Below are 12,833 nucleotides of genomic sequence, written 5' to 3' on the forward strand. Positions count from 1 at the left end.
GCTCCCGTTCCAAGGCTCCCATGCCAAGGCTCCCGTGCCAAGGCTCCCGGGCCAAGGCTCCCGTGCCAAGGCTCACGGGCCAAGGCTCCCGTGCCAAGGCTCCCGTGCCAAGGCTCCCATGCCAAGGCTCCCGGGCCAAGGCTCCCGTGCCAAGACTCCCGTGCCAAGGCTCCCGTGCCAAGGTTCCCGTGCCAAGGCTCCCGTGCCAAGGCTCCTGTGCCAAGGCTTCCGGGCCAAGGCTCCCGTGCCAAGGCTTCCGGGCCAAGGCTCCCGTGCCAAGGCTCCCGTGCCAAGGCTCCCGTGCCAAGGCTCCCGGGCCAAGGCTCCCTGGCCAAGGCTCCCGTACCAAGGATCCCGTGCCAAGGCTCCCGTTTCTTCTTCCAGATAGAATGTAAAAATCTTGCTAGACTCTAGACGGTTCGGGCAGATTTTGTAAACTCCATATGTGGTACCAGATGGCCCTGGGGCAGATTCTGGTTGAGCTTTTATCACCACTATCTTGATTTCGTTGATAGTGAATTTTGACATGTTGAAAGGCGTTTGAGGTCTGAGCGTTGGCTGGGAAAGAACAATTTCTCAATGGAATATTTCTTCAGGGGTCACCGTGCTTTCTGCTGCACTGTTCGCTACCGCTTCCATGGAACATAGCCACTTGCTTTTTGGTTTTCTGAGATGGTCAGCTGTGGACTAGAAGAAATTGTTTTAAAAGGCTTTCAAGGCATTCGCCCAGCCTCTCTCTTTTTCTGGAATTATTCTTACACATGAAGCTGGAGCAGGTTTCTTCATAATTCAGAGCTAAGCTCATTACCTGCTTCTTTTGAACTTTGCTTCATCTGTCTTAACTCTTTTCTCAATTCTACAATCTGACATTGCCCCACCTACCCCGGGACCAATAACCATCGTCGATCTGGTCAGATACAATTCTACAATTTAATTATAAGTAACAGTAGAATTTGAGCTCATTTCATTTGACTATACTCCTGGAAAGCGCAAAAGTGGGAGGCTTCTTCGTTTTGTGCTTACAACTGAAAATAATGATGTTTCTGTCAGTGATGTGTGAACATTAAACCATGCAGTTGCCCACTTTTCCATCTTCCATGGCTATAGTCAGATGAAATTGCTCCCGCTAAAGCATGCTCGCAGGTTGAAAGGGTTAAGCGAAATTATTTGCAACAAAAATGTCTGTTAATTTGAAGTAAAAGTCTTTTTCCCCAATGTTATCTGGGACTACCTTTTTAACACAGTAAGATATGAGTTGACTGCTGTTTCTAGCGGGTTCTTAATTAGCTCACTGTGATTAATGTTGTTCATTATGTTAAAAAATAATTAAATTACTAAGGTTAATTATTCCGAGATGCCATTCCAATGAAATGCCATAGTTAAGTTGATGTTCATATGTTCACGACAACATTGCTTTAATTATGAAACCTCATCAGCGAATCCGTGACAAATACAAAATTGGCGGAAAACGAAACAGTTTGCTCTCCACTAAAGAAGGTACAAAATACAAGCATCGTGGTTAATTGATATTTTCATCTTTCGTCTCAAATGTTTTTAATTGTTTTCATTTAACGAAACATCGTTGTTGTTTCTAAATATCTAGTAATCATGGGGAAACGATATTACTGTGACTTTTGCGATAAATCTTTCGCAGATCTACCGAACAACAGGAAAAAACATATAAATGGAAGTCTTCACCAAAGGATGAGAAAGCAACATTATGATGCGTTCAGAGGTTTCGTTTTTGATTTTTATTCATCCGTTTCCCTTAATCCCTTAATCCCTTATATATTTCGCATAACAAACTTATAACTTCCCCCGAAACTGCTGGCCTTGTGCCAAAATTTGAAAGCACCATTTTGTATAAATGTGTTGTTGTTTTACATCGAAGTGGTGGGGCAAAATGAGTAACTTCTGATTTCTTGTTATTTTTCCCCTGTTTGTTTGAAATCATTACATTTGCAAGTATTGCATCATTATATTGTGCTCTTGCATTATTTTGAAGAGTAAATATTAGTCAGCATAATTGATGTTGAAGTTGAGAGAGTCCGAAACAGTCAGGTGGCAGGCCCACTTTTTTCAAAAACTTTTCCCTCAAATTTGGCCGATTGTACTTGAGGTTGCTAATAAAATATCTGGATAATTTTTGGTGTTTAACAATCAATATTCTTTTCTCTATTGGATTCCAAGCCAACCCCCCCCCCCCACTAATATCTAGTTTGATCATTTTCAAGTTTCAAAACATGATGTCTAAAACGGGGTAAAATGAGTAATGTCTAATTACAATAATTTCTTTTAACTGCATGGTACATGAATCTATCGGTAAGACTCTCCAGCAAATCGTGAAGACGATACAGAGAATAGTCGATGCTGAGTTTGTTTTTCTTTTAGTCGAATTTAGTTAATTTCATATAATGTGCCGTTTTTCCCTGATCCTCTTTCATTGACCTAGATATTTAATTTAATTTAATTTTTTTTGTTTGTTTTTTTTTGCATTTCTCATCTTTCTGATGTCTAGGGATAGGTATTGATGTGTATGAAGCTGTTTTCTGGAGAATTGAAGCGGCAAATTCACATTATCTTGTCTTACTCATTTTGCCCCAGTCAAATCCGTCTTTTATATGTTCAAAGACAACGGCAATAATTTTTTGAAATAGTGATCAGATTGTTATAATGCATTCAGGGAAGACCATTTGCTTAGCTGATATAATTTTTGGAAGCTAGTATACATATGCAAATAATATATTTTGTCTCAGCCAAAATGCAGTAAAAACATCTTTTGCCCCACCCCCTATATGTAGATGTAGTTCATTCCATCGAAGTATATATCTTTATATAGTGACGGAAATGAGTTGGAAATCATTTAGAAAGAACTACAGATTATTTTAGGCTTAAATACTTGCATGCTTTGGTGTAGTTGAGATAACAAATGAGGTAGATGGCTGGATTGTTATATTTTTAAAATTTTATGTTATATTTCAATTTGAACATGGAACAGATGCAGAAAGTATTCTAGCAGAAGAAGCTCATAAAATACCTTGCAAACAACTTTTGAGAACAGGTAATTGTATTTTGCTCTTGCTAAATAGTATAATACTGTCTTGTATAAAATTTGTGTGTGTGAATATTCTGATCAGTAAGACACCTGCTTCTGACCCTCTCTCACACTTTACCCTATTGACACTTGGCACAAAGCTACCACTTCCCTTTAATGTAACCCTGCCAAAGGGTCTTGTCTTGCGATTAAATACTTGTGCTATAAGGAAAGCACCCATTCTGTAAAGTGGTTGGTGTTTGGAAGGGCATTGAGCCATAGAAACCATGCCAAAACAGACGTTGGAGCTCATTGCTGTCCACTGGCTTGTCGGATCTTATGGCCAGCATGGGATACAGTCATTAAATAATAATGATGATGATTGATGATATATATATGTATTAATTTCGGCTCAGGCATGGCTGTGTGGTTTCAGGTTCAGTCCCACTGCATGGCACTTTGGACAAGTTTCTTGCTATAGTGTCTGGCTGACAAAAGCCTTGTCAGTAGATTTGGTTAGACAGAAACAAGTGAAAGATGCCTGTTTTATATTTATATATCATCCTCATTGTTTAACGTCTGTTTTCCGTGCTGGCATGGGTTGGACGGTTTGACTGCAGTCTGAAAAGCCAGTGGCTGCACCAGGCTCCAATCTGATCTGGCAATGTTTCTACAGCTGGGTTTCAGCTAAGTTAACCCTAAAGCCCTTCAATTCTGGTCCTTGCTTCCACACGCTAAACTTCGTCTCTAGTTCTAGCAGTGACTCAGCTATTAGAGCAAGGTCATCAGCATAGAGGAGCTCCCAGGAGCAGCTTGTCTTGAATTCCTTTGTTATTGCCTGGTAGACTATGATGAATAAGAGGGGGCTGAGGACTGATCCTTCGTGAACCCTTACTTCTACCTGAAATTCTTCACTAGTTGCCAACCCTCACCTTACTAATAGCATCCCTGTATAGGGCTTGTACAGCTCTTACCAACCACTCATCTATCCCCAGTTTCTGTATTGACCACCAGATAAGGGATCAGGGAGACTCTGTCAAAGGCTTTCTCCAAGTCAGCAAAAGACAAGTACAGAGGTTTATCTTTGGCTAGATATTTCTCCTGCAGCTGTTTTACCAGAAATATAGCATCCGTAGTGCTTCCGCAAATTGCATCTCATCTAGGCTACCTCTCTCCCTATGGACTATGACCCTCTCTGTAACTTTCATCACCTGATCCAATAATTTGATACCCCTGTAGTTATTTCTATCTAAAGCATCACCTTTACCTTTGTAGCAGTTGACTATGGTGCTACTACACCAGTCATTGGGTATGACTCCTTCATATATATATATAGGGCATGGTGAATAAACTGTCATCTAAATTACACAAAATTGAAAATAACACTGACATCTCATTTTAACATATATTTACCAAAATTACTTTAAAATGTCTTGAAATACTAAAGAGTAAATTTATTCAATAAAATCACCATTGGCCTCGACCATGGCCTCCAGACAACTTTGGAATCTCCTGCAACTCTTCTGGACAGTCTCCTTTAAGTTGGTGAATGCTGCCATAATCCTTGCCTTCATCCTTGGTGTTACAAGGAGTTTTGTTGGTCTCTCACTCAACTGCACCCTACACAAAATATTCAAGGTGTTGTTTAAGACCTGTTGAGGCAAGTGAAATCGAAATCAAATTCAATGACTGGCATCCGTGCTAGCGGAGCACAAAGAGCACCATCCAAGCATGATCGTTGCCAGAGCAGCTAACTGGCTTTCGTGCCAGTGGCACATAAAAAGCACCATTCGAGTGTGATTGTTACCAGTGTCGCCTTACTGGCTCCTGTGCAGGTGGCATGTGAAAAACACCATTTAAGTGTGGCCATGCCAATACCACCTGACTGGCCTTCATGTCGGTGGTACGTAAAAGCACCCACTACACTCTGAGAGTGGTTGGAGTTAGGAAGGGCATCCAGCTGTAGAAACTCTGCCAGATCAAGATTGGAGCCTGATGCAGCCACCTGGTTCGCCAGTCCTCTGTCAAATCGTCCAACCCATGCTAGCATGGAAAGCAGATGTTAAACGATGATGATGATGTTGCAGTGTGGGGAGTTATATGGCCAGATGTTAGGGATGATGTGGTCACAGAAATTGTCTGACAGCCATGACTGGGGTCTCCTGCTTGTGTGGCATAGTACAAAGTCCTGTTGCTTGACATAAAGTCTTCCAGCAGCCACCTTCTTGACCCAGGGCAGCACTACCTCCTCCAGGCACTTGATGTAGGCCTCTGTGTTGAGTTTGAAGCTGTGTGGGAAGATGAATGGAGGCATAATGTCACCATCATTAGTGATCACTCCAAACACCATGATGTTGACTGGATGTTTGATTTTTGTCACTCTCAGCACATGTCCTCAGATTGAAACCCAAACACTCTGAAATGTTTGTATTAGAGCTTCCAGCGCAAATGCCAAGCAATACAGCATGTCGTTTCCAATTTTCTAGCAGAGGGAATTGTGTCATGGTGCTATATTTCTCACAGATGGTGCCCAACTGACCCTACTATGCTGTGTAGTTGACAAAATCAAAAACAAACAGTGCGCATGCGTTAAATTAAAATATATATATACAATACATGTATAGCATCATAGTTTTACATTTCTTTTCCATATATGTATGTATGTTAGTGTGTGTATTTGTGTCTCCTTGTCTTGACATCATCCTACCTTCATTGTCAGCAAACATAAGCATCATACAGGCTATATCGTTAATTTGTAATTTTCCATTAATCCATTCCTGACCATTGTTTGAAGGAGTAAGGAAAATTAAAAAGACCATAGTAAGCATGCTGTAAAGAAGCTAAACAAGACTTTATTTTTATTTTTGTTTTACTTTGTTTTTCTTTTAGGAACATGCAATTTTGGCCCAAATTGTCGATTTTCTCATTTAACTGCTGATACACGCTTAGAGTTGGAAATGGAGAGTAAGTGTAACCTTGTGATATTCTTCAGATGCTTGCAGATGGCAGAATAATTGGTATCAGAGAAAGAAAAAAAACCTTGCAATATTTTATTCCATCCCTTTGCAAAGTAGCAAGCTGGTAAAATCATTTCATTAACTGGCATTTTCCTTGGTGTTCTAATATTTCTGCCAGAATAATCCTTTCTTCTGTAGGCATTAGGCCTGAAATTTTGTGGGGAAAAGGATAGAGCCAATTAGACCCTAGTACTTCATTGGTACTTTATTTTATCAATCTGAAAAGGATGAAAGGCAAAGTTGACCCCAGTGAAAATTGAACTCCCAACATAAAGGCAGACAAAATTCCACTAAGCATTTTGACCAGTATGCTAACGATTCTGCCAGCTCACTACTAATGATTATAGTAACTGGGTGTTAAGTATCATGGAAAGAGATTCTGTGATCTTTGACAAGAGGTTGCAGTCCACTCTTACAAAATTAATCCAAACAAGTAAAATTGAAAGCTCTGAGAAGTAAAATAGGAAATAATAATAATAATAATTTCTTACATAAGCACTAGATCAGTAATTTGGGGTTATAGGGAACAGTCAATTACATTGACCCCCAGTACTTGAATGGTATTTTATTTCATCAACCCCAGAGGGAGAAAGGTAAGGTGGGGTGTCATTTCAGAATGTAAAAAGTCGTAGCTAAAAACTGCCTCATGTTTTTCCCTTTACTCTACCAATAATAATAATATGTGCAACGTTTTTGTTTCCAAATTTTAACCCTTCAGTATCTAAACCAGCTGTATTTGGGCAAAATAGTCTCCCTGTTTTATGGCCAGATCCAACCTCTCACACCTACCCTACAATGTTAGTCTAAAAAAATATATAGGAACATAATTGAAATGTCAAGGCTACAAGATGATGCAGAATAAATTCAAAACAATGTGAATAAATAAGCATTACATTTGATAGTTATTTCAATGCTAAAGGATTAAAGAATTTTGGGTAATTAAAAAAATTTTTTTAATTTCTTTTTTCATTTTAAAAATTTGGTGATCAAACAATGTCCTTATTTTCTCTTATTTCCCATTTACAGTTTGGGCAAAGAAAGAAGAAGCGAAACAGAAACTTCTAGAACGAAAGAGATCAGCAATTGCTCCTACTTTTGAAGATTGGTTAGAGAAAAGGGCCAAACGCCCAAAGAAAAAAGTACTGCCAACAATGGCCCTTCCTGAGTGGACTCTACCCCCTCAACTACTCTACTTACCTTCAATCCCATTATCATTACAGCCTCCCCAAGTGGAAGATTTTAAGAGCATACCTCGCATAGACTGGGGTTGAGTGCATGGATTGTGTGTATATATATATATGGGGATGACATCATGTATATAGCAATGTGTGTGTGTGTGGATTGTATATTATATATGGCTGTGTAGGGGGTTTTTTTGTGATGGAATCTGTATCAACTGAGTAAAGATTAAATCCACTGCTGACATATTAGTAAGTCTTGTCTTCTGTCTATTCTTCAATGAGAAATCTATTTGGTTTCTCCTGTGTATCAATTATTTGTTAGTTTTTCTCAACCAGAGGGATTTTTCAGTTGATCTATCAAGAGACAGAGAAAATGTAGTCGTGATGTTCATACCTTTCCCTTTGAGTGTTAATGATGTAAAGTGAATTCATAGAGTTATAGCTGGGTGGTTAAGGAGTTTGTTTGCAACTCTGGGTTTCTGGGTTTGATTCCACGTTGGACAAGTTTCTTCTGTCATAGACTTGCATTGGGCAGAACTTTAAAAGTGGGATTTAGTAGACAAGAACCATGTAGAAGCTGCCCATTAAACATATTCACACAGACATACATTCACATAAATGTAGGATAGATGTAGAAGCATAGCTGTTTGGGTTAGAAATTTGCTTCTCAACCACATGGCTTTGGGTTCAATCCCAGTGTGTGGCGCTTTGGGAAAGTGTCTTCTACCTAAGCTCCAGGGCTATCAAACCTTTGTGATTTGGTCTAATTGGTGGAAACTGAAAGAAGCCTGTCATGTGTGTATAAGTGTGTGAATATGTGTATGCTTGTACCTCCTTGTGCTGACATTTAGTGAATGCTGTTGATGAACGTCTTTCAATTCCAATATTCTGCAAAAACATGTCTGGCCATGGAGAAACATTAAGACTGGCTGTAGAAAATCTGCCTTGGTGAACTCCATCCAATCTACACAAGCTTGGAATGAGTGGACATTTAAAATGATGATGATGTCCAGTCCACTGTATGTGTTTGTGTGTGTTTGCACAAATGCAGGCATTTATATTTTTAGTTCCTCACGTTTTTTGTCCTCAGACGTCTTCACTCTTTCGTATACCAAAAATATAAGTGCTTCCACCATCACATGCTTTGGGACTTTACACACACACATGTAACACCATTGTATATCTGTTCACCCCCACCCCCCACACTGGCCTACACCAATTACACACAAAGTCAAAGGAGTCTCCTACATCCACATACAGTCACACTGTCTGCCTAACAATTACACACATCTCCCCCACCCCACTCAAACTAACCAATGCTACATTTTCACACTTCCCAGTACACCCCCCCACACACATACATATCCTCCTCCTCCTCCACCACCCTTACTAGCTGCACAAACACTGACTTATACACCTACACATCTACCCCATCCCCCTTATTGACTTCCCTTTCCACATTATAACAGCATTCACCCTTGGCTTTTAGCGCTTTTCTTTCCTCCTCTCCCCTTCTTTAATTAATTAACAGACATTTTTAATATTCTCTTTTTTTTTTTCTCTCTTGCTGTCTCACTCTCCCCCCTCCTTCTCTGTTATATTTTTGAAGAAGGTCTACTCTCTGAAACCTCCTCCATATTCACATCAAGCATTGAACAAATACCTTATTTGCTCTGTTTTTTCCTTCTTTCTTTTTAACTGACATGAGTGTGCACGAACACCTATGCATGAATGTGTGTATATATTATCTAGGGTATTTTGTGTGTTTATATATATATATAAATAATATCAAACACCCATAGACAAGGTATGTGTATTGCCAGTCCATGGGTAGGCACGAGAGAAAATGTTCTCATCAATTCGCCTACAAGTGTAAAAACGCGTACAAGTCACAAACGAGCAAGACAACGGACAGCAGGTTGTGCTGCATTAAACTGTTCATCGATCTCTCTATCCGTCTATCTGTGCTTGTGTGTATGTATTCATTTATGTTTGCAATTGTATCTCTATGAAGATTGAAACTATAAAGGGAGATAAACTTCTTTCGTGTTAGATTCAGTTAATTCCCCTGCCTCAATAATTTCTCCAACAGACGGGCGACGGTTTTAACTTTCTTTTGTACTCAAGATGGCTGCAGGTTTATATATATATAAAGACCGTCTTCAGTCATAAATGACCATGGGATTGCACCCCTAGAAAGTTCCCCTCTTAGACACAAGGTTGTTTATGGAAGACCAGCAGTCGCCCATGCATACCAACCTCCCTTCTCTATGCCACCAATGTTATCCAAGACAAAGGCCGATACAGCTTGGCACCAGTGATGTTGCAACTTATTTTTCTACAGCTGAGTGAACTGGAGCAATGTGAAATAAATATATCTTGCTCAAAGACGCAACACACTTCCTGGTCCAGGAATCGAACTCACTACCTCATGATTGTGAGTCCAAGCTCCAACCACTGAGCCATGCACTTTCACAATAAAAAAAAAACATTGGCAGTTTCATATATATGAAATTATGTGATTCTTAAAACTCTAAAGACATGCTGAAACATTATCAAATCATTATAGTAACATACTAAGAAATATTAACTTAATTTAAAAAATTGAAAACTATTTTAAAATTTTAGCAAAATGAAAAGTATGATATATTTAAAAATAGGAAATAAAGCAAAAAATAGGTTCTGCTATTACTCAATTCAATAAAGTCTCTAAGAAATTAAAACACAGATTGGTAAAATATAAAATTTTAGCAACAAAACCAAACTTTGTAATATTAAATGTTTATGTTAAAAATATAGTAAATTTTTTTGTAAGGAAAGAAATTGTAATATAAAGCCAAATGTTAAACTAAAATTCAGGTTTAAATATTACAGAGAGTTCTAGGTCAAACTAAAAGCTTTGTAAAATCTTATCTTTTTTAAAGAAACTTTATATTTTCATCCAAATAAATAAAATATTTTATTGTACAAATTTTTCATATAACTTTGCTTTTAATTTAACTTTTATCCTAAATTTTTTGTTTTAATTTTTTTCAGAGCTTTTTACTCCAAGTGGGCCTTACACGTGCCTTATCTTTTGTTCACATATTTGTTTTGTCCACTGCACTTCAAATAATTTGCAAAGAAACAGAAGTATCTTGAATATATTCCATTTGGATTCGTGTCCCTCCAAAAGGGCGACACAGAAGTCCCCCAGTGTGTGATATGTTACAAAACTTTGAGTAATGATAGAATGCAACCCTCACGCTTGGAACACCACTTGAGGACAACACATCCTGCTCTTGCAGACAAACCCAAGATGGTAGTGGAGCATTTTGGCAACAAACTTCAATGGTAGTTGAGGCTTCCTCTGAGATTGCCATGTTGATTGCAAAAAGCAAGAAGAGCCATAACATCAGAGAATCTCTAAATAAAACCAAGTCTACTCCATGCAGCAGAACTCGTTCTGGGGAAAAGACAGTGCAAACAAGCTTTCCCAGATTTCACTATCAAATGATACAGTCAAGGGAAGGATCGACAACTTAACTCAAGACATCAAAGATCAAATTCTCAACCAAGTAAGAGATTTTCCTGTTTTTGCCATCCAATGTGACAAAACGACTGACATCGCTCAGTGTTCTCAGCTTCTGGTATTTGCTTGATTTGTGCCAGGCAACTGTGTAAAAGAGGAAATGTTGTTCTGTCAGCCTATGGATAGTTGTACAACAGCAGCAGCTATTTTTTGTGATGTATCAAGCTTCTTTCAGGGAAACTAACTTTTGTGGGATTTGCTGGTAGGGGTGTGCACTGATGGAGTTCCAGCCATGCTTGGTCTGCAGCCTGGATTCATTACTAGAGTGAAAGAAAAAAAATCCATCTGTTGTAGGTACACACTGCATACTTCATCGTGAAGCCTCAGCATCCAGAACCTTCCCTACTGAAATGAGAAATGTTGTCAACTTTGTTAAACAGTCGTCTTTTCAAACGGTTGGGTAAAGATATGGAATCTGAACATGAGGCATTGCTGTTTTACATGAGCATACGATGGCTATCAAAGGGGAACATGCTTGGACAGCTTTATGAACTATGAGAAGAAGTAGCAATATTTCTAGATTTGCAGCAGAAGGCAGATCTCCATGACAATTTCCAATCTGAAGACTTTCATGTATCTGTAGCTTACCTGGTGGACATCTTCAAAGTGTTGAATGCTCTCAACCTTAAACTGCAAGGGGAAAAGCATTGACATTCTCACACACCACAACACCATTTTAACCTTCATGGCCAAACTCAAGCTCTGGAAATGTCAAATTCAGCAGGGAAATACAACCAGTGTTAGCTACTTAGATTCTGCTTTCACAGTAACCTTGATTCTGAGTTAAAGAAACAAATAATCACCCATCAAACTGACTTGAAAACAGAATTCATCAGATACTTCCCAGATATAGATGAAAAGCACAAAGCTTGGAAATTCATCAGGAACCTGTTTCAATGTAAAATCCCTGATGTTTTGGATGAAGTACAAGAGGAGTTTTTTGAGCTGAAGTTCAACTCCCAGGCTAAGGAAGACTTCAAAGAACTGGATCTTGAAACGTTCTGGATCAAGTACCTTCCTGTTTACCTTTTGATCTCACATTGGGCTCTTCGGATTTTAGCTATGTTTGGATCCACATATCTTCATGAAGCTGCATTTTCCATGCTTGTTGCTGTCAAGACCAAGTACAGAAACAGGTTGAACATTGAAAGGCACTTATGTTGTGCATTCTCTGGCATTCAAGATCTTGTAGCTACAAAGCAGTGTCAAGTGTCACACTAATAATGTGACGAATTCATTTTCAAAAAAAATTTTTTTTTTTGCTAAGAAGCAGTGTCAATTATCTCACATTTTGTATAATGTGACTAATTCCTACTCAATAGAAAGACTAAAATCATATTTTAGATTTTATTTAAAATCTGGTGGGGAATTTTATTCATAGATGCAAGTGGGGGGGGGTGCATGGAGGGAAGGACAAATTCCTAGGGGAGGAAGTGTGGTAGTAAAAAGGTTAAGAACCACTGGTTTAGATTGGTTTTTTTTAATTCAACTCAATGAACCTTGCTTCCAAGTTGGCATCAAATGGGAAACAGCAAATATGTATGTTCAGTTAGAATACTTTTTTTTTTCTCCTGTGTTTTTCACTTTAGATATCAAATTTGTCTTTTTCAGTTGTGCACTTTATTATTCCGGTTCTCTTAGTATAAAATAAATAAAGCCACTTTGTGTATGTGTGTATATATAAATACACACACACTTATGTAACTATCTAAGCTCCACCACCACCACACACAGGCACGTGTATCTATGTACCTGTATGGCTCATAGTATCAACTTTATACCGGGTTAAGTTTAGTTATATCTCTTCGTATACAAAAAAGAATTTTTCTTATCCTGAATTTCAAAAATTTTTTCTGTATTTCAGGCATCATGAGTATGTCAGCCATTCTCTTCCTCCTCCCCCCCCCTCTCTCTCTCTCTCTCTCTATATATATATATATTATATATATATATATATATATATATATATATAACCGTTCTAGACTTTAGTCCCTGAAAAGCAATTTCGTCCCAATAGCCATCAGTTTTGA

At 38.6% G+C, this 12,833-nt stretch overlaps 1 protein-coding gene across 1 annotated transcript; it reads left to right on the plus strand.

Annotated features, from left to right (window-relative positions):
• The first annotated feature begins 1,483 nt into the window (after positions 1-1,483).
• Positions 1,484-7,485, plus strand: LOC115224848 (zinc finger matrin-type protein 5). The gene is made up of 4 exons (XM_029795793.2): positions 1,484-1,735; positions 2,999-3,061; positions 5,924-5,998; positions 7,078-7,485. The coding sequence occupies exons 1-4, from the start codon at positions 1,609-1,611 to the stop codon at positions 7,320-7,322; spliced, it is 510 nt and encodes a 169-aa protein (XP_029651653.1). The 5' UTR covers positions 1,484-1,608; the 3' UTR covers positions 7,323-7,485.
• The last annotated feature ends 5,348 nt before the right edge of the window (positions 7,486-12,833 follow it).

Source organism: Octopus sinensis, linkage group LG26, assembly GCF_006345805.1.
Source record: "Octopus sinensis linkage group LG26, ASM634580v1, whole genome shotgun sequence".
In the NCBI taxonomy this organism is placed as follows: domain Eukaryota; kingdom Metazoa; phylum Mollusca; class Cephalopoda; order Octopoda; family Octopodidae; genus Octopus; species Octopus sinensis.